General features: G+C 31.3%; 1 protein-coding gene across 1 annotated transcript in view; it reads right to left on the bottom strand.

Annotated features, from left to right (window-relative positions):
* Positions 1–23,853, bottom strand: part of LOC143236441 (uncharacterized) — a 73,487-nt gene that overhangs the window by 30,817 nt on the left and 18,817 nt on the right. The window contains exons 2-6 of the mRNA XM_076474700.1: positions 17,676–17,828; positions 14,171–14,267; positions 12,510–12,631; positions 11,266–11,388; positions 1,569–1,715 (exon numbers count right to left, since the gene is read on the bottom strand). Of these exons, the coding sequence (XP_076330815.1) occupies positions 1,569–1,715; positions 11,266–11,388; positions 12,510–12,631; positions 14,171–14,267; positions 17,676–17,828 (642 nt within the window). The remainder of the gene's footprint in view (positions 1–1,568; positions 1,716–11,265; positions 11,389–12,509; positions 12,632–14,170; positions 14,268–17,675; positions 17,829–23,853) is intronic.

Genomic DNA, 23,853 nt, shown 5'->3' with positions numbered 1-23,853 from the left:
GTACTAATGATATAACTTATAGTTAGTAGTGTATGAATGATGTAATTTATACTTACTAATGTCTTAAATGTTATAACTCATAGTTACTAGTCTTCAGTTATATCACTTTTAGTTACTTATGTCTTCAATGATATATCTTATTATTAGGAATGTATTCAATGATACAACTTATAGTTAGTAGTGTATTAATGATATGAATTGTAGTTACTACTGCATTAATGATGTCACTTATAGTTAGTAGTGTATTAATAATATAACATACTTACTAGCATCTTCAGTGACACAACTTATAGTTACTAGTGTTTTCAATGGTATAATTTATATTTACTAATATCTTCAGTGATATAACTTATAGTTACTAGTATCTTCAGTGACACAACTTATAGTTACTAGTATCTTCAGTTATATACTTTATAGTTACTAATGTCTTCATGATACAACTTATAGTTACTAGTGTCTTCATGATACACCTTATAGTTGCTGATGACTTCAGTGATATATCTTATAGTTACTAGTCTATAATTATATAACCTTTAGTTACTAATATCTTCAATGATATAACTTATAGTTACCAGTGTGTTCTATAATATAACATATAGTTACTAGTATCTTCAGTGACATAACTTATAGTTACTAGTGTGTTCTATGATATAACATATAGTTACTAGTGTCTTCAGTGACACAACTTATAGTTACTTGTGTCTTGAATGACATAACTTATTGTTATTAGTGTCTTGATGATATAACTTATAATCACTAATGTCTTCCATGATATAACTTACAGTTACTAATGTCTTCAGTGATATAACTTATAGTTACTAGTGTCTTCAGTGTACAAATTATAGTTACTAGTGTCCTCAGTAGCATAAGTTATAGTTACTAGTGTTTTAAGTGACACAAATTATAGTTACTACTGTCTTACATTAATATGTTTTACCAATCATAAAAGACATTACTAATGCAAAATGTTGATGTTTCATACTCTACCAAACATTATCAAAATATAGTATAAATATTTTCATAAAATACTTGATACACTGGTAATAAAAACTGTTAGATAATTTAGTTTTGATAAGATTATATTAAACTGTTTATAAAAATAACCTTGGCATCTATCTGATAATGATGAAAAATATTAAACTATATACCTGAAGTGTATAGACTAAGTAAGTGAGGCTATAATATTTTTCAGAAAGACATTAGAGGCTTTTTGGTGTTTTTACAATAGTTACTATTTTATCACTAAATTTTTTGAAAACAAAGATCTATAACTGTATTTCAGTGTCTGTGTTTACTTTATTTCATACACAGTTGCCATATATTTGATTTTATATTCTCACAAAACTTATAATTCTAATAGAGAACCTTCATTCAGCGACAAACATTTCATTTCATTCTAGCTTATAAATCATAACTTCTGTGAAATAATTCTCTTTTATTTTTTCACAGAAGAAATATTTTTATTATACTCTAACTAAGTTATCTGCCTTAATTATTGTAGGGCTTTCTTACCTTCATAACTACTATTTTTGTTTTAATAACTTGCTAGAAACTCACTTTCTCTCTTAGTTCTTTTCAGATTGACGAAGAACTTCAACATTTTCCTGGAGGCCTGTTGACTTCATACTGTCACTTGCCAGGCCAACTTTTTTCATGTTAGCTAGTTCTTGTTCAAGAACTTCAATCTCCCCTTCTAATGCAATTATTCTGGCATCCTAATTACATGTACACACTTCATTTGTAAAGTTTAAACTTACCCACTGACATCTTGGTTATATATACACACTTCATTTGTAAAGGTTAAACTTACCCACTGATGTCTTGTTTATATGCACATGCTTACATTTCTAAAGGTTAAACTTACTCACTGATATCCTAATTATACATACACATTTGCATGTGTAAAAGCTAAACTTACCTACTAACATCCTGATTATATGTACACACTTATATATGTAAACAGTAACATACCTATCAGAAGTATAAACCGAGAGTAAGTGCTCATTACTGTAGTTTTAAAATACAGAAAAGAAAGCCAATGAAAACCAAAATCTATCCAATGCAGTGCTGACAAACTGATGTTCTGTAAATTCTGCCAACAAAATAATCTGATGTTCTGTAAATTGTGATGTTTCTGCATTGTTTATTATTGTTTGGTCCATGCATTGTTGTAATAACTGATCAATTATATTTGTCTTTTAAATTAATATGTATCATGTTACAAACTACATTAGCTACAGTGTGTCACATTACTTGTTTTTTTATTTATTGTGTTAGGTTGTTTTATTAGCTAATATGTGTCACATTATTTGTTTTATTGGCTTGTGTATGTTATGTTACTTGTTTTATTAAATACTGTGTGTAATGTTACTTGTTTTATTAACTGTTATGTTTTGTTACTTGTTATATTAGTTACCATGTGTTATGTTTCTTGTTTTATTAGCTGTTATGTGTTATGCTTCTTGTTGTATTAGCTTTTATATGTTTATGTTATTTGTTTTATTAGCTGTTATGTGTTACGTTTCCTGTTTCATTAGCTGTTATGATACTTGTTTTATTAGCTGTTATGTTACTGGTTTTATTAACTGTTACGTGTTATGTTACTTATTTTACCAGGTGTTATGTCTTATGTTTCTTGTTTTATAAGCTGTTACGTGATATATTTCTTGTTTTATTAGCTGTTATGTGTTGTTTCTTGTTGTATTAGCTGTTATTTGTTATGTTACTTGTCTTATTAGCTGTTATATGTTATGTTTCTTGTTGTATTAGCAGTTATGTGTTATGGTACTTGTTTTATTAACTGTTATGTGTTTTCTTACTTGTTAGTTTAGTTGCCATATGTCATGTTACTTTTGTTATTAGCTGTTATGTGTTATTTTTCTTGTTTTATTAGCTTTATGTTTTGTTACTTGTGTTATTAGCTGTTATCTGTATGTTACTTGTTTTATTAGTTATGTTTCTTGTTTTATTAGCTGTTATGTGTTGTTTCCTGTTGTATCAGCTGCTATTTATGTTACTTGTCTTATTAGCTGTTATATGTTATGTTTCTTGTTGTATTAGCAGTTATGTGTTATGTTTCTTGTTTTTTAGCTTTATGTGTTGTTACTTGTGTTATTAGCTGTTATCTGTATGTTACTTGTTTTATAAGTTGTTTCTTGTTTTATTAGTTTTATATGTTATGTTACTTGTGTTATTAGCTGTTATGTTATTTGTTTTATCAGCTGTTATGTTTTGTGTTATCAAATGCCATGTGTTATGTTTCTTGTTGTTTTAGCTTTTATACCTTATGTTTTTGTTTTATTAGCTGTTATGTTTCCTGTTTCATTAGCTGTTGTGTTACTTGTTTTAATAGCTGTTATATCTTATGTTATTTGTTTTATTAGCTGTTACGTTTCCTGTATAATTAGCTGTTACATTTCTTATATTATTATCTGTATTATTAGCTGTTATATGTTATGTTTCTTGTTTTATTGGCTGATATGTGATATGTTTCTTGTTTTATTAGCTGTTATGTGTTATGTTACTTGTTTTATTAGCTTTTATATCTCATGTTTTCGTTTTATTAGCTGTTATATTTCCTGTTTCATTAGCTGTTGTGTTATATTTCTTGTTTTATTAGCTGATATGTGATATGTTATGTTTTATTAGTTATTATATCTTATGTTTCTTGTTTTATCAGCTGTTATGCTTTATGTTTCTTGTTTTATTAGCTGTCAGGTGTTATATTTTGTGTTATTAGCTGTTGTGTTATATTTCTTGTGTTATTAGATGTTATGTTACTTGTTGTATTAGCTGTTATACATTATGTTTCTTGTGTTATTAGCTGTTATGTTTCTTGTTTTATTAGCTGTTATGTGTTGTTTCTTGTTGTATTAGCTGTTATTTGTGATGTTACTCATCTTATTAGCTGTTATATGTTATGTTTCTTGTTGTATTAGCAGTTATGTGTTATATTACTTGTTTTATTAACTGTTACTTGTTATTTTAGTTTCCATATGTTTTCACTTTTGTTATTAGCTGTTATGTTTCTTGTTTTTTAGCTGTTACATGTTATATTTCTTGTGTTATTAGATGTTGTGTTACTTGTTGTATTAGTTGTTGTGTTGTTACTTTTGTTATTAGCTGTTATGTTATGTTACTTGTTTTATTAGCTATTATGTGTTATATTTTGTGTTATTAGCTGCTAAGTGTTATGTTTCTTGTTTTTTAGCTGTTATGCATTGTGTTTTTTGTTTCATTAGCTGTTATGTGTCATATTACTTGTTTTATTACCTGTTACATGTCATGTTACTTGTTTTTTAGCTGTTATGCATTGTGTTTTTTATTAGCTGTTAAATGTCATATTACTTGTTTTATTACCTGTTAGGTGTTATGTTACTTGTTTTATTTGCTATTATGTGCTACTTGTTTTATTCGCTATTATGTGTTACTTGTTTTATTAGCTATAATGTGTTATGTTTCTTATTGTATTAGCTGTTATGTGTTGTGTTACTTGTTTTATTAGCTATAATGTGTTATGTTTCTTATTGTATTAGCTGTTTGTGTTGTTTTACTTGTTGTATTAGTTACCATGTGTTATGTTTCTTGTTGTATTAGCTGTTATGTGTTATGTTTTGTTACTTATTGTATTATTTACCATGTGTTATGTTACTTTTTTATTAGCTGTTATGTGCTATCTTCTCCTTGATGTGGATTCCAGTACGTGGTGAGGTGTCACTGCAGTGACCTTATCTGTCACTGTAGTGCATCCCTTCGTAGGGTTCCATGGTGGGTGGGGTTAGTGGGCACTGAAATATTCGTTTTTATTATGGATACCTATCAAAAAAATAAACAAGCATGACAACATAGACAAAAATCTGACTACTGGCAAAAGACCATACATTGATGACTCTGTGCGGGCAAACTCACAACTTTAATTTATCCCGTGATTTTTAATTATACATTCTTTAACTGAAAAACCCTTAGGGCACATGTCTCCATTTTCTATTCAGAAGGGTTTGGAAAGTATTGCTGGCTCTCCTAAAGTGGTAAAAAAAGTTAGTCTGGGGCATTTTAGTGGAAACATCTTCATCACAAAATTCCAAAGTTCTCTTGAAGTCAAAGGCCATGGGGAATACCCGTTGAGGTTACTCCTCATTCTACAGGATGTTTGGAAAGTCACTGTGCAGTTTTGTTTGTTAATAAATATATAAGTGCACAGTGACTTTCCAAACATCCTATACTTTTAATTCTTCCAGAGGAGTTATAGTTAAGAGGGATTTAAAGACCATTCCTAAGTCAGAGATCTTCACAGGTTTCACCAGCTAAGGTGTTATAGTTGTGAGCCAAATTTTTACTCCCAGAGACAGGGTTATGGAGCTGATAAATGTTCTAATATTAACATTTACAACATCAAGTCCTCCTACCACAATCAAGGCAGGATATCTGAATTGTAAGGTGTGGCCTTATATTCCTAACCTTGTTAGATGTTTTCATTGTCAATGATTTGGTCATTTGAAAACATCTTGCTATGGTTCCTTGACATGTTCCCATTATGCTGGTAAAGACCATGATGGTTTTGAATGCCAACTGTAACCACATTGTGTTAATTGTAATGGTCCACATCCTTGCTTTTTTACTCCTTGCCCTGAATGGGTAGAAGACAAAGAAGTACAATGTCTAAAGACAGTTCACAATGTTATTTACCCAGAGGCTAGAAAATTACCATTCCCTATTCCATCTCAGACTTATGCTGCTGTAATATATTCCACATCTACACTAGGAGTCCAGACAGACCTTTCTGTGCCTCCTACAGAATCGTTAACAGTGCATCTTAATCTAGTGCCCTCCAAAATCAACAAAGCTAATGAATCAATATCTACTTCTATCTCTGTCCCTACCACATCTTCCAGTCATTGCCCAACTTCACCTTGTTCAAGCCCAGGTGTTTCCATGGAGTGTTCCTCTCTTGATAACCAAAAAATTAAACAAACTATTTGTTCACACCCTCAATCACTGGAACATATGCTTACAAACACTGACCTGCCTACTCGATCCAAAGCAGGGTCAATAGAGGGTAACAGACCTGCATCCAGTAAAGAAAAGAAATGCGGTCGCAAGTAGAAGGTCTCCATGCCATATTCCCCTCCAAAATAAAGACAAATGGCCACACTAATCCAATGGAACTGTCAAGGTTTTCAATCAAATGTGAATGACATCAAGAATTTTATTGACTTTTATCATCCCAAATGTCTTTCTTTACAGGAAACATTTTTAAACTAACTAATGCAGTCACAATTCGACAATCCTCCTTATACTGAAATGACAGGTCATGTGCAGGACAAGGACATGTGGTAGTAGTACTGCTGGTTGATCAACATGTGCTCACCCAGTCCTTGTCATTGAATACTCCCTTGGAGGCTGTAGCCACCCATATCTCCTCGGGTCGTACCATCACTGTTTGCTCTGTACCTTACCCCTGGAAAAAGTTACAATCAATCAGACCTTGATGCCCTCATTGAGCAACTGCCAACCCTCTTTTAATTTAATTTTGGATGATCTTAATGGGCATAATCCCCTCTGGTGTGGTTCTAGTATTGATGTGATGGGTCATGCTATAGAGCATATGCTCCTGAATCACAATATATCTCTCTTCAATACTGGCTCTTACACTTATTTCTATGCATCCAGTCAGTCATTTACTGCTATAGATCTTTCAATTTGCTCCCCTCTGCTTTTCACTTGTTCTGGAGGTTGACATCAATCCATGGGGTAGTAATCATTTTCTTATCATATTAAGGAAATTGGCTGTGGACAGTGCCACCTGACCTGTGTGCTTCAGTGGAAGTTGGACCAGACCAACTGGTCCTCTGTCACTGCTTTCTTGGAATTTAATCTTGCCATCTTATGTAAATCATCAATAGATAATTGTGTAACAGCAGTAACTAAGTGTATTGTCCAAGCAGCTGCTCAGTGCATCCCCAAAACCTCAACATCTTTCCCACGGCATAATCGCCCATGGTGGAATTCTGCTTGATATATGACACTAAAAGCTCAGAAATGTGCTTGGGATAAATTTTATGCATTTCAGCAAGCCCATGCACATGCTCAGTGAGTTAGATGTCTAAGCCAGAAGGAATCTTGGATTAAATATATCCCCAGCATTGCTTCAACCACCAGTTCAAAGGTCATATGGGACAAGATCCGGTAGGTGAGTGGACGGTATACTTCTGCCCCTCTCTCTATCTTAATATTAAATGTCCATGAAGTTCCTGATGCTCAGAGCATTGCCAATACTTTTGGTGAATGTTTCTCTCATGTATCTAGCTCTTCAAACTCAACCCCTTCCTTCTTAGCTATTAAAACACGAATTGAAGATCTGCCTCTTTCCTTTTCAACTAATCATCCATATGACTGCAACCGCCCTTTTGCAATGGTGAAACTCAAACTTACACTTCATCGGTTTGGCAATACATCAGTTGGACCTGATGATATACATTATGAGATGCTATGCCACCTTTCTCCTGCCTCTCTTACTATTCTCCTGGCTGTCTTTAACCAGATATGGCAGGAGAATGTCTTTCCTGATGCTTGGTGCCAGGCTATTGTACTTCCTATTTTTAAACCTGGGAAGGATCTAAAGGTTCCTTCCAATTACCATCCAATTGCTTTGACAAGTTGTCTAAATAAGACCTTAGGGAGAATGATTAATGCTCGTCTTGTTTGGTTTCTTGAATCAAACAGCCTTCTCTCACCTACTGAGTGTGGATTCCAAAGACAACACTCCCAAAAGAACACTTAATTCGTCTTTTTGAATCAACAACATCTTGTTTCTATATTTTTATTTTCAGAAAGCTTATGATACAACATAGGCACTTGCATCTTGCAAGACCTTCACTCATATGGATTGCATGGCAACTTGCTACTTTTTATTTAGCATTTTTTAATGAACCACTGATTTCAGGTCCGTGTTGGCTCAACATTTTTACCATAAGAATGTGGAGTCCCTCAGGGCTGTGTTCTGAGTATCACACTTCATTCTAAAGATTAATGCCATCAGTGAACAACCAATCCCTACAATTGCAAATGGTCTTTTTGATGATGACTTTCACATCTCATGTCAGTCATCAAACATGAGGTTTATTGAGCAACAGCTACAAACTGCAATCAATCATATAATTAAGTATACCACAGCAAATGGTTTTCAACTTTCTCTCTCTAAAACTGTTTGTGTACATTTCTGCCACCAGATCCAGAACTTCGTATTGATGATGCTGCACTTCCTTTCTTCCCTGAGGTAAAGTTCTTAAGTCTTTTATTTGACTGTAAATTAAACTTATTTCCCATATAAAGCAACTTCATGTCAAATGTATAAGAGCACTGAACATCCTCCATGTCCTTTCTTCCACCTCTTGGGGAGCAGATTGATACTCCATGCTTAAAACTTATTGTGCCCTTATCTGATCCAAACTTGACTATGGGTCTATGGTTTATGGTTCTGCCAGGACCTCAGCACTGAAAATGCTGGATCCTATTCACCATCAGGGGCTTCAGCTTTGCACTGGGGCCTTTTGTACTTCTCCAGTCCAAAGTTTGTATGTGAAGTCCCATGAACCCCCTCTGTATATCTGCTGTTTGCAACTGTCTCTCATGTATGCTTCCAAACTTTGATCTTTACCACAGCATCCTATTTGGGGTTGTGTTTTCCATCCTCAGTGGGCCACACTTGTCTATGATAGAAAATCTGCCATTATTCCTTTTAGCCTTCATATTCAGGCATAATCAGCAAAATTGGATATATTTTTGAATAGTATAGCAGTATCCACAGATCAGCCTCTTTCCCCATGGCTAATTACTATCCCCAGCTGTGACCTGTCTTTGAGTCATCTCAGGAAGGCAAATACTCCTGATTGGAAATATCACTTTTTATTTGCTGAACATCTTTCAAACGATCCACCCATTCCCAAATATACAAATGGTTCAAAATCAGGTGACTCTGTAGGTTCTGCTGTGGTTTGTTACAGTTAAGTTGTAGCACACAGAATCCCTTCTACAGTTTCTGTGTTCACTGCTAAATTGTATTCCATTTTTCTTGCCCTGAATCATACCAAAACTATGTAATATATGAATTGTATGATCTATACTGATTCAATCAACTGTCTACTGGCCCTACATCATTCCATGTTAGTTACTACCATATTCTTATCAATATCCAAAACAAACTGGCCCATCTCTCTATTATTTATCTCTGTCCAGTTTTTTTGTACACCAGGTCACATTGGTATTTGATGGAATGAGCTAGCTGACAGAGTGGCAAAGTACGTCTGCTCTGGCTCTATCACCACCGTACCTGTTCCATACATGGACTATGGTCTAGTTATCAAAACCCGACTTTACACTAGTTGGAAGTCGACTTGGAGTGAGCAACGAAATAATAAGCCTTTTCAAATTAAGCCTTCTTTAGCTCTTTAACCACCATGTTTCTGCAAATATCGATGGGAGGAAGTTGTTTTGGCTAGGCTACACATTGGTCACAGTTTTTTAATAAACCACTTCCTTTTATCTGGTATTGATGCACCAATGTGTGGTCAGTGTGGCACTCAGGTCCCAATCGTACATATTTTATTATCATGCCATTGTTACAACCAAGAACGACGACACCATTTTAAACATATTTTTAAGGTAAGTTTGCCCTTGACATTAGCCAATGTCATAGGTGATACTGCCCACTTCACTCATGTTTTAATATTTTTAAGAGCCATTGGTCTTTTTAATTTAATTTAAGATTTCTATTGGACTATTTATGGTTTTAGCATGATTTCTTTTACAGCTCTTTATTTTTATTTTGACCTGAACCCAGGACTGGAAAAGCCAACTTCAGGTGACTAACAGCAAGTTTGAACTTAATGCTTCAGTCTTCCTGACAGGTCTTAATTTTACATATTTTAACCTTAATTTCCATATACTCTTATAATATACTACATCTTGTTTGGCACAGATAGCCTAGTAGCTTTGTACCAATGAACATGAAATACCTACCTACCTATGCGTTATGTTTCTTGTTTTATTAGCTGTTATTAGTTATGTTACTTGTTGTAGTAGTTACCATGTGTTATGTTACTTTTTTATATTATCTACCAGCTGTAACTAACATTACTTTTCAATTATTGTATGATGTGTTTAGGTGATAAAAATGCCAAGAAGAATCTTTGAAGTGATTGGGAAGATGTAAGTTGAAAGGTAAGTAAAACAATGAGAAAACACAGAAAATAAACAGAATATGTAAATTACTGCAACAGAACAAGCAAGCCACTAAGTATTGTCAGCAATGAACAAGAATTGAGTTGAATTAACATAAGAAGTAAGAGAAATATCTTAAGAACAATGATTTGTTTTCATTCTTATGCAGAATATGTAACTGCAAATTATATTAAAAATATAAACAATCTGACAAACTAAAGATATAAAAATCATGTTAATAATGTTATATTAGTCCTTCTTATAAAACCAGAATATTCTAGAAATAATTTTTGAAGGAAAAACAACTGTTTATTTAAGATCATGCATTATAGTCCTTTTTTTCTGAGCAATTTCTACAATAAAGTACATAAAAGCACAGATCTGATTAAAGGACAGAGATTAACATATTTCCTGATGGATTACTGAAATTATTTAACTGAGAAATCCCTTTGAACTTTTACAGTTTGTATTGTGGATAACTGAAAAAAGAATTAAAAAGTAAAAGAGAGATTATTTACCTAAAATTTACATCTTTATTCCCAGAATCATGTGAACCTGTATTACTGAAGTAAAATGAATGTCTTTAAACTTACAACAATGAGTTAGAGTGAACCAAGTTTATTTAATTAGAATGTATGTCCTTACACTTAAACTGTGAGTTAGAGTGAACCAACTTTATTTACTTAGAATGTACGTCCTTACACATAAACTATGAATTAGAGTGATGGAAGTAATAAACAAAGTCATTTAGAACTATGTTAGGAAACTGAAATATTAACATACATGAACATTTCTTCATTAGTTTAGAAAGTGAACTCTGATTTAAACAGTGGTGGTGACAAACAATCTATTTTCATAAATTTTAGACATTTAGTTTTTCATGTTTTCTGTATTCTTCTGTGACTACTGATAGAGGTTGAATGCATTGGTAATAAAATGTCATCTTTAACATCTGTTCTTCTTGTCTTAATTTAGATATTTTTAGTCCCTAAAGTAATAAACATAAAACATTAAATCATTGTAGATGTTTTTAGCCACAAATTATACCTTTGTCTCTATGATGGCTTCCATTGTAGAGATACAGTTGTTTTGACTAATGTAATTCGTAGCTTCCATGGAACTTGTTTTTTGTTGGTACTCACTAAACTTTGGACTATACTTTTCTTGATCCTGTACATTATGGTGAGAATTTAAAAACTGAAGAAGTTTTTCAAAGTACATCAGTAGAAAGAAATAATTAAATAAGTTAAATGATGAAATAATTTTCAGAAAACATTACAAACTCAAGAAGAAACAGAAATTTGTTTAATTCAAATATTTATCTTTTTTTCTAATCCCAAAATTTACTCTTTGTGTTCAATTTTTAATTATTAATGTTTCATTTTATATTTTATGTTAAAACTTAAACGTAAAAAGTACAAAATAAAGTAAATAAAACTGAGTAACAATTTTCTAAAAAACGACAATAAAAGAAAAAAAAATTAAAATTAAACATAAGATTAATGAAAGAAATCCTAATTTATAAAATGAGAAAAACGTTTTTTTCTCTGTACAAATTTAATGAAAGTTTTAAAAACTTAGGTAGTTTATTAAAATTTTACTTTTCTAATAAACAAAATTATTGGATACAGATCAAATTAAACAAATTTCTGTTCATTACATGAGCATGATGTACATAATGTTCAATGTAAGGTGCTAAACATTCTCAAACTGACGGTGGCGATTAATTCCATAAGTTAACTCCTGTGTCTTCCAGCTCTCATTCTTCCTACATGTATGTGGACTAACCTACTTAACTCTTCACTTACCTTTTGTCTTCTGTGTACTTTCCTGTTATTTTTTAACATTCTATTTATCATTCATCTCTTTAAAACCAAACTATTTGTTCCTTTTTCTTGATAATAACAGTTATTTCCTCTCCTTACCTTGAACTACCAGCTCAAAAACCATATTTGTACTTAGACAGGATGTATGTAAGTAAACTATTTTTCCTTCTTACCTTGGCCCAGTGTGGCCAGGTGTGTTAAGGCATTCAACTTGTAATTTGAGGGTTGTGGGTTTGAATCCCCACCAAACCAAACATACTCTGCCCTTTTAGTCTTGGGGGTAAGATAATATTATGGTCAATCCCACTATTTGTTGGTAAAAAAGAAGCCCAAGAGTTGGTGGTGGGTGGTGATGACTAGCTGCCTTCCCTCTGGTCTTACACTGCTAAATTAGGGACTGCTAGTGCAAATAGCCCTTGTGTAGCTTTGTGTTTAAATTAAAAACAAACAAACAAACCTTCTTACCTTTCCTACCTCTCGGTCTTTGCTTTCTAGCAAATTTTGTAAGTGGCTGGATTTAGTTTGCTCTTCTGCAAGTTTTGTTTTCAGTCTCTCCATCTCTATTCTTTCTTCATCTAGCATTTTACCTGTTGAAGACATATAGATAGAATCATAATAGACTTTAATAGCTTAATCCTTAAACTTCATCTTTGAGACATCTGTGTAGTCATGGCTACAAGTATTATTTTAAATAATAATTGCTTGCTTTTCAGTAGAAATACCTATTCATCACTGGAAATTACATTATTTTTAAATATTTCTAAAATTTGTATTAAAGTAATTAAAAAGTAAATATTCCTATTTGATTTTCTAGGTTAAACCATTTTTATGCTATCTTTTTGGTTCAGCTGTATTTTCTTTTACCTGAAGTGTAGATAAATTACATCCTGTTGTATATTATGTATTATGATTTTGACTTTAAGACATGAACACCAGGATCCCCTTAGTAGTATACATATATATATATAGATACTAAGTTTGTCATTAATAATATAAAACAAATGTCAAGTAGTTAGTCTAATGAAATGTTAAACAGATAAATGAGAGAGGTCTTAGATTAGGAATTTGATAAACCACAACGTGCAAGATATTACTGAAAGTACTTGTTTCATTTGTATTTATGATTCCATTTAATATTATTTCTTTATCTAAAATTATTATTATGAATAACTTCATGCATTAGGTTTTCCTTCTTCTGGTTTCTAATTAATATTTTATGTGTTAGTTTCATTTTGTATTTGAACTTTATATTTTTACATGTCCCTTGTTAGAAAAGTCATAAACCTATGGATTTGCAATGCTAAATCATAGATTTAATGGACACAGTAGACAGTTTGAGGTGGCTCTGCTATGAGAAGAACACACACATGCACATGTTCACTTACATATTCCTGACCAGACATTACTTTATTATTAATTGATTATATTTTTTAAAATATTAAATGACTATTATTAAATCTCTAATTTTCTTTTACACTGGTAATAACCTCATTATTTGATATGTCCCAACACAACTACTGTCCAGGTTAACCACCTGCTCAACTCACAATCTTAGAGTCATGGGTTTGAATCCTCATCCCAGCAAACATGCTTGACTTTTCAGCTGTAGAAGTATTATAATGTGATGGTTAATCATATTATTCACCAGTAAAAGAGTACCCCAAGAGTTGAAGATGACCAACTGCCTTCATCTGATCTTTTGGTTAGTGCAGACAAGCCTCATGTAGCTTTGTATGAAGTTCATATCATACCAAACAAACCACGATTGTTACACTTCATACCAAACAAACCACGATTGTTACACTTCATACCAAACAAACCACGATTGTTACACTTTTTTATTTCATCGTTATTTATACCCCTCTTAATGTTTCCCTGTTTGTAACAGTACTTTAAGAAAGTAGAATGTTATACAGAGAATGAAGTTGCACACAGAACAATCCTGTTCCAAATGTTAGTTGATGACAGTAGATTAGTCACACAAGCTGAGAAAATCTTAAACAAGATCACTTAAAGAGCTAATTCATGAAATGATGAAATACAAATCAACCGTTTCTCAAAACATCAGGTGTTTAATGATAAATACATTTTCTTACCTTAACCTTATGTTTATGTACCTTACTTACCAACACCTTTGTTTTGTAACATTTCCATAAGTTTCTTTATACTCTCATCTCGTGCCTGAAGTGTTTGTTTCTGTGTTTCTATTCTCATTTCAAGCTCCTGTTTAAACACAACAAAGAGTATAAGTACAACTTCATTAAATTAAAATAAAATTTTAAAATCTACACAAGTTATACATCTACAACCACAACCTATTGCAGATTAAAATTTCATTCATTAAGAGCACTGAGCCAAAATGTAACAGAAATATTTATTGTTATCAGCTGAACTGTGGGTAGAAACAAACTTTGTTTACTGACATCGTTCTTCTGTAACTTAATAATTCAAACAAACTTCAATCATGTAGATAAAGAGGAATATGAACTAATCCAGCAAAATTAACATCTGAATCAGAGACATCTTTGGAGACATTGTGTTAACAGCAACTAAATTCTTATTACCTACAGTTTGGGAAAAAATTATTTAAAGTTAGATTTATCTAAAAGAGGGTTACCTTTACAGTACAATTTGTTGAACAACAAAAGCAAGTTTAATCTGGAAACTCCCACAGAGGGTGGGCTGTTTTGGAGGTATCTTTTAGATACAAGTTTTTCTTTGTTAACTTAAAATTGTTAAGTGAAATACAGCATCATCAGGTCTCCCTATTAGCTAGTACTCAGGTCTACCTTTGGCAACCTTCCATACTTCTGCTATCAACATTTTATGTTTAACTTTCAACTGAGATACGAACACTTTCACCTGTGATTTGGTAAGGAAGATTGAAGCATCACTATTGTCAGCAGTAGGATAAGCAGACTGCCATGCAATGAAAGCAGGTACAGGTATAATATTGTACTCAGGTTGCTGCACAGTATCAACTACCAAAGTGGTACTAAGCAGTTCCTGAATACTAAATGTTAGTTGGAGAATTCTGTGCTTCTTGTGATTGGTCATTAAGCTCAAGATTTCTTGATGGATTTCAGTCACCTTACCACTTTAAATCACTTTTCACAGTCCAAATAGTAAGATGTAAAATAAAAAAAAAATGTTCAAAACGTTTTTAGTTCACATCAAGAAAAACCAGACTGAGTAGGCTTTGTTTGTTTATTTTTTAATAAAAATGCCCCCCATTTGCTCGTGAGAAGCCTGTTAAAACAACACATACAATGTTCTTGCAACCACTTGGTGGAGAAAGAAATCATTTCTGTCTCTATTCTAATACAATTCCTGCAACCTTATTACTCAAAGGAAATATGGTGTTATGTGACTATGTGGAGATTTACAGTATCAAAATCACATATTTAAACATTTGTCTAGAAATCATCAATTACATTTCATACAGTATAACACCCATCAAAAACAATGTAGAACAAGTACTAATAAACAATCATGGACATTAATAACTACTTTTTAGGAGGTAATATAAATACTTTTAGGGTTAGTTACGAGTCTAACATAAAACTAGCAGGTATAAAGAAGAAGTCAACTACAGCTGAAATCACATTTAAAATATTTCATTCTGTTTACAAAACCAAACTTAATTTACCAAGTTGAAAACAACATAAACTGAAACCTGTGTTATTTGTGAACAGTATCATAGCTACAATGAGTGATGCTACCCAGGTTTTGTTCTGCCTCTCCAGCACTTCTGTGCCATGTGTCTTCTGTTCCAAGCAGGCTCTAACTAAATATCACTATGTATACTCTTCCAGTAGACTCTAACTAAATATCAGTGTTTACTATTCCCAGCAGGCTCTTACTACACATCACTGGGTCTACTGTTCCCAGCAGGCTATAACTAAATATCACGGAGAAAAAGTTCACCATAAAAATAGTTTTTGTTGATGTCACAATGGGATTTACTTCACACTTAGTAGATTAGAAACGACATTTTGTCATGAGAAGTTACTAATCTTTGTGTAAAACTACTTTACAAGATAAGTCCACAGGAGAAAAATCATGTGAAACTGAACATATGATCTACACCAAACTAATTCCCTCATACTTAACATGTTATGTCTGATGATATCATTGACAGTGGATACCATACAAAGCTTATCCTTCCCGTAAAAATTTATGTGATAAAAATATTTTCAAAATTTTGTGGATACTTAAAATATAAAGGTATATCAATATGTTCTTTCAATAAAAACTTTTCAACTCTCTTTACGACTAATCTGTATCAATTATCTGCTGTTAAAGATCAATCAGTGAAAAAATAAAACTGATTGTGGTGTAAAGTTCTTCTCTGCCCTTATTTATTTCAGGCTTGTCATTTACATTATAACAGGTGTTTACCTAGTGAGTGCTTCTGTGGAGTGTTTTATCAGATTTCAGGAAAAAACTACAAACTTTCAATGTTATTAAAATTTTCACACATTAAAATTATGAACATCAAAATAATAATAATTTGTGTCTACCTGGGAGAGGGTATGTGATTAAGGTGACAACTGTAGGCAAGTGTACGTGTGGACTAACTTGGTTTTGACCAGCTACTGTTCAACTCATCCTAATTCGGTTTGTGAGTTCCTGTATTTCACTCACAAAGATACCTAGGTAACTATCATACCCAAATATACATGGAATAATATTCCACCAGGGTATTTTTATGCCCTGAATCCAAATCCAAATACTGCTTTTCTAGATATGGTTTCTTTCAAAAAGAGATAACTCCATAAAGCTGAGAACTTTCAACAGTAATATATATATATATATACACACACACACACACATATATATATATATATATATATATATGAAAATCACAATCCATCTTTCAAAAAAGCTGACCACCATGACTGTAAAAAGAAACAAGTTCAATGTTCTAATCCAGGCAACTTTTCAAAGTACAAAACTGCTTAATTACATGAAACAAAGTAATTAAATAATTAATGAAATTTCTAAAACTTGTATTTTGCTTAATACACTTATCTTAGGTTAACATTAATATGTTTTCTTTGTTATGTCAGAAACATTTATAGACACTATGTACTATGTATAAAAACAATGTTTCTTCATTTCAGTATGGCAATAAAAGATTATCAAATTCACTAAGATGAGAGCTTCATCTAACTTATGTTTGTTTTAACTAATTCATTAAGATGCCAGCTTCATCTAACTTATGTTTGTTTTAACTAATTCATTAAGATGAGAGCTTCATCTAACTTATGTTTGTTTCAACTGATTCATTAAGATGAGAGCTTCATCCAACTTTTGTTTGTTTTAACTAGTTCATTAAGATGCCAGCTTCATCTAACTTATGTTTGTTTTAACTAATTCATTAAGATGAGAGCTTCATCTAACTTATGTTTGTTTTAACTGATTCATTAAGATGAGAGCTTCATCTAACTTATGTTTGTTTCAACTGATTCATTAAAATGAGAGCTTCATCCAACTTATGTTTGTTTTAACTGATTCATTAAGATGAGAGCTTCATCTAACTTTTGTTTGTTTTATCTAATTCACTAAAGTGACAGCTTCATCTCCCTTCTGTTTGCTTTATTTAATAATAATACTGTTTTTCCTTACTTTTATTGTTTCTCGAAGAAGAAAATTTTCTTTCTTCATGTGATCTTTTTCACTGTAGAGAGCTTCCATGTGCTGTTGGACTTCTGCCTCTGGGTTCCTCATGTGAGAAGTCCTGAGTTCTTCCTCCAGTTGTTTGATTAAATGATTTAGCTTCTGAAGAGGATGAAACAGAAATATTTGTGAAAAAGAACAACTACAACTGAAGTTCCACTTTGTCACTTTCCATTAATATGAAAATTATTTAATTATATTTCTTCCACGTTATGAAATTTGGTTTTATCTTTGTCTCTACATCAAATTATTTATCTGTTTCTCATCCACATATGTATTTACTGGTCACTCCCACCCTACATGTGTGGCTGGCTGGCTTAGTACTTAGTTTGTCTGCCACCGATTACAAAAGTTCATGAATAAGATATTAAAATCTCCTTGTAACTCAGAGTAGCCCAAGGATTGGTGCTGTTGTCTAGCAGTGTTCCCTCTAGTTCTCCAGTTGGAAGTTAGGGACAGCTGGCACAGATAGCCTTTCTATAGTTTTGTGGAAATATTTGCCATGGACAAACAAACCAACATGACCAACGTGAATATCAAAATTCTGTTCTCAATCTGTTAAGTTTTTCATATTCAAACTTCTAACTGTTATTTTTAATCTACTTATGTTTGAAACCACATGAAAAACATTTATTTCATATGCCCATAAACCTTGGTCTATCACAGAGAGAGAAAACATAGAAACATGTCTTCTCCTTAAAACACGATGGCACATTAATAATCAATGTCTCTAACACACATAGTTACATATGGAAACACAAAACATTTGATGAACAGAGATAGTTTCAACTCAATTATAGGAAACACACACTCAAATTCTTGTTCATACCTGTGCTTTACATTTTACACTATAACAGACATTTTAGCAAACAGACATGGATGTGAAGAACACCCATACCGAAAGAGATTACATGTTTAAAAAAAAATTCACTCTCGCAACCCAAAAATATATAAACTGATGTTTAATAAACATTTACACTAGCAACCCAACAATAATTAAACTGATGTTTAATAAATATTCACACTAACAACCCAACATCACATAACCTGATGTTTAATAAATATTCACACTAACAGTCCAACAATACATAGACTGATATTTAATAAACATTTACACAAGCAACCCAACAATACACAGACTGATGTTTAAAAAATATTCACACTAACAACCCAATAATATGCAAACAAATGTTTAATTAACATTTACACAAGCAACCCAACAACACATAGACTGATGTTTAATAAATATTCACATTAGCAACCTAACAACACACAGATTGATGTTTTATAAATATTCACACAAACAACCCAACAATACATATATTGATGTTTAATAAACATTTACACAAGCAACCCAACAATACATAGACTGATGTTTAATAAATATTCACACTAGCAACCCAAGACATAAACTGATGTTTAATAAATATTCACACTAGCAATCCAAAAATATATAAACTTATGTTTAATAAACATTTACACTAGCAACCCAACAACACACAGATTTATGTTTTATAAATATTCACACAAACAACCCAACAATACATACTGATGTTCAATAAATATTGACACAAGCAACCCAACAACACATAGAGTAATGTTTAATAAATATTCACACTAACAATACAAGAATACAGACTGATATTTAATAAATATTCACACTAGCAACCCAACAATACATAGACTGAAGTTTGATAAGTATTCACACTAGGAAACCAACAAAACCTAAACCGATATGTAATAAAGATTCACACTAAAAACCCAACAATACATAAACTGATGTTTAATAAATATTCCAACTAACAACCCATACTAATACGAAAAGGTTCAAACCTACAGATATATCCATTGGAATCAGATGTGACACAGATAATTCTGAAGGTCGTCTATAATGTGGGAAGAAAAGACACAGTTTTGAATGTAAATATAACGCTAATGAAACTTGACATAAATTAAAAGAACAAACTGATGGCTTTAAACGTAAGTCTAACGATAAAGAAACGTGACATAAAACAAACATAGAACAAACTGAACTGCTAGGGTTAAATTTAAGTCTAACTCTATAGAGAAACGTCACATAAAACAAACACAGAATAAACTATTACGTTTAAAAGTAAGTCTAACTATAACGAAACGAGACATCGAAAAATTGTGGGATTTTATGTAAGTCTAAGTTTAAAATGAAACGTCACATGAAACAAACTGCTAAGTTCAAATATTAGTCTAACTCTATAATAAAACGTGAAATGAAACAAACAAAGAACAACTTGTTAGGTTAAAATGTTAGTCTAACTCTATGATAAAACGTGAAATAAAATAAAAAAGAATACACTGCTAGGTTTAAATGTAAACCTAAAGTTGTAATGAAACGTGACATAAAACAAAAAAAGAACAAATTGTTAGGCTTATATATAAGTCTAACTCTACAACGAAACGTGACAGACAACAAATTGTGGGACTTAAATGTAAGTCTAACTCTACAACGAAACGTGACAGACAACAAATTGTGGGACTTAAATGTAAGTCTAACTCTAAAATGAAACGTGACATAAAAAACACAAACTGTTAGGATTAAATGTAAGTCTAATTCTCCAAAAAAGTGACATAAAACAAAGAACAAACTGTAAGGTTGAAATGTAAGTCTAACTTTAAAATGAAACTTGACACAAGAAAAAGAAAATAAACTGCTAAGTTTAAATGTAAATCTAACTCTATAAAGAAACGCTACAGAAAACAAACTTAGGTTTAAATGTTAGGCTAACTCTATAATAAAGACTGAAATAAAACAAACAAAGAACAAACTGTTAGGTTTAAATGTACGTCTACCTCTATAATGAAACGTCACATAAAACAAATTTTAGGTTTAAACGTAAATCTAAGTTTAAAATGAAACGTGACATTAAACAAACACAGAACAAACTTTTACGTTTAAATTTAAGTATAACTCTGTAATGAAACGTGACATAAGATAAAGAAAGAACTGCTAGACTTAAATGTGAGTCTAACTTTAAAATGAAACGTGACATAAAACAAACATAGAACAAACTGCTAGGTGTAAATGTAAATCTAAATATAAAGACACGTGACAAAAACAAACAAAGAACAAACTATTAGGTTTAAAGGTAAGTCTAACTCTATAAAGAAACGTGATATAAAACAAACAAAGAAGAAACTGTTAGGTTTAAATGTATGTCTACCTCTACATCTACAATCAAACGTGACATAAAATAAACTGTGGGATTTAAATGTAAGTCTAACTTTATAATGAAACGTGATTTAAAACAAACAAAGAACAAATCGTTAGGTTTAAAAGTTAGTTCAACTCTATAACGAAATGTGAAATAAATAAAACACAGAACAAACTCTTAGATTACAATGTAAGTCTAACTCTATAAAGAAACGCGACATAAAAACAAAGACCAAATTGTTGGGGTAAATGTAAACCTAACTTTAAAAAGAAACGTGACGTAAAACAAACAAATACAAACTGCTAGGTGTAAATGTAAATCTAACTCTATAAAGACACGTGACATAAAACAAAGTAAGAACAAACTATTAGGTATAAATATAAGTCAAACACTATAAAGAAACAAGACGTAAAACAAATAAAGAACAAACTGTTAGGTTTAGAGATAAGTCTAACTCTACAATGAAACGTGACATAAAAGAAATTGTGGGAATTATATGTTAGTCTATCTTTATAATGAAAGGTGACATAAAAATAAGAAAGAACAAACTTTTAGGTTTAAATGTAAGTCTAACTACAAAATGAAACGTGAAATAAAACAAAGAACAATGTTTTAGGTTAAAATATAAGTCAAACTCTATAAAGAAACGTGACATAAAACAAACTAAGAACAAACTGTAAGGTTTAAATGTAAATGTAGCTCTATAATGAAACGTAACACAAAACAAACAAAGAAAAAAGTGTTAGATTTAAAGTTACGTCTAACTCCATAATGAAACGTGACATAAAACAAACTGTTAGGTTCAAACATAAGTCTAACTTTATACTGACACTGGACATTAAACAAAGAAACAACAAACTACTAAGTTTAAATGTAAATCTAGCTGTACCAAGAAACGTGACATAAAACATACATAGCATAAACTATTAGGTTTAAATATAAGTATAACTATATAAAGAAACGTGACATAAAACAAACAATGAAATAGTGTTCCATCCACCCCCTAGTCCACATTCATCTGTCCAAATAACAAACATTAGGTTGCTACTTGGTTCGATTTTCAATTGTTTTTTTTTTAATTATTTTAATGAATATCTGGAGACATGAAGGTCTTGGAACTTGCTAAAGTAAGCACCCTCAGTTATTTTTTTACTTCGTGGTTTGCACTGTATAAACCTTATTCCAAAGAAAAGTTTGGAGAGACTTGGATAGGTAAGCGAAACAACCTTTAGTATAAATATACAAGTAACTTACAGAGTAATGTCAAGCAGGCGTCGTTAGACATAAAATAGAAGAAGCTATATTAACTGAACAATACAGTTCCACCCTGAACAAGATACCTTTATAAACCGTTCTCTTTACGTGACCGCTATGTTCCATACTGTGTTTGGATTCCTGTCAGCTAGCGGAATTTGATAGTAACGTCGAAACGTTGAACATTTATAATAACATTTTCTTCATTACACTTTCAAGCTTTCTACAAACTTTTACCTACAAACAAACTGTATTGTTTTTACGTTTCAAATACCACAAAAATGACTGAAAATTTGAAAACAGTATAAAATATATATTTATTTCCACACCTCCATTAAAGTCAAGTAAAAAAATTTGTCTGTGTACAACTGTTTGTGTATTTATTAAAATATAAATATAAAGGTAAATTTGTTCATCTCTGTCTATTAGTCTAAGAAAAGTACATTTGTTGTTGGTTTTCTTACCATAATACGTTATATGGCAGAAAAGAGGTTTGCGCAGGCGCCTATTAAAAGACGAGAAAAATCATCCAAATTTTTATCAAGTGGAAATATTTTACGATGTGAAATATTATACATAATGGAAATACTGTATATATTGTGAAAGTATCATACATAGTGGAAATACTGTATATATTGTGAAAATATTATACATAGTGGAAATAATGTATATATTGTGAAATACTATACATAATGGAAATACTGTATATATTGTGAAAATATTATACATAGTGGAAATACTGTATATATTGTGAAAATATCATACATAGTGGAAATACTGTATATATTATGAAAATATCATACATAGCGGAAATACTGTATATATTGTGAAAATATTATACATAGTGGAAATACTGTATATATTGTGAAAATATTATACATAGTGGAAATACTGTATATATTGTGAAAATATTATACATAGGGAAAATACTGTATATACTGTGAAAATATTATACATAGGGAAAATACTGTATATACTGTGAAAATATCATACATAACAGAAATAGTGTATATATTGTGAGAATATTATACATAGTGAAAATATTGTATATATTGTGAAAATATCATACATAGTGGAAATAGTGTATATATTGTGAAAATATCATACATAGTGGAAATATCGTTTGTCATTGAAATATTATACAGTGGAAATATTATACATTATTTAAATATTGTATATATAGTGAAAATATCGTAGGTTACCGAAGTAGTATTATACAGATTGGAAATAAAAACATGCAGTAGTGTGTTACGTGGCTAAATACAGAACACACTGTGATACTTTAACCATGATTCCTCTTCTGGATGTTGGACTGTGTTAATCAAAACTGTCACGTATTTTGAGTAAATGTTCTATACTGGACCCTTACTTCACATGTAGGTTTCAAGAAATACATGATATATATATAAAATTTCCGATTGTAATTAAATATTAGTCCTTTTTTTCTTTTTTTCACCAAAATTACTGAAACATTATTTGAGAAAAAACATACTTAATTTTTATGAATTCTTTAAACATTTTGGTACATCCATGTAAGTATACAACCTACAATTAGGTATACATTTCATCTAAATAAAAGCCACAGATGTAAAGTTATTCAACAAAAATTGCTAGAAATCACGTAAGCTATCGGTCTAATATTTTACTGCGGCTTTACTTTAGAGTAAAATTGGACCGTTTTCAGT

Source organism: Tachypleus tridentatus, chromosome 13, assembly GCF_004210375.1.
Source record: "Tachypleus tridentatus isolate NWPU-2018 chromosome 13, ASM421037v1, whole genome shotgun sequence".
Taxonomy (NCBI): Eukaryota; Metazoa; Arthropoda; class Merostomata; order Xiphosura; family Limulidae; genus Tachypleus; species Tachypleus tridentatus.
The sequence above is the reverse complement of the archived record's forward strand: the minus strand, read 5'-3'. Positions and strand labels throughout refer to the sequence as shown.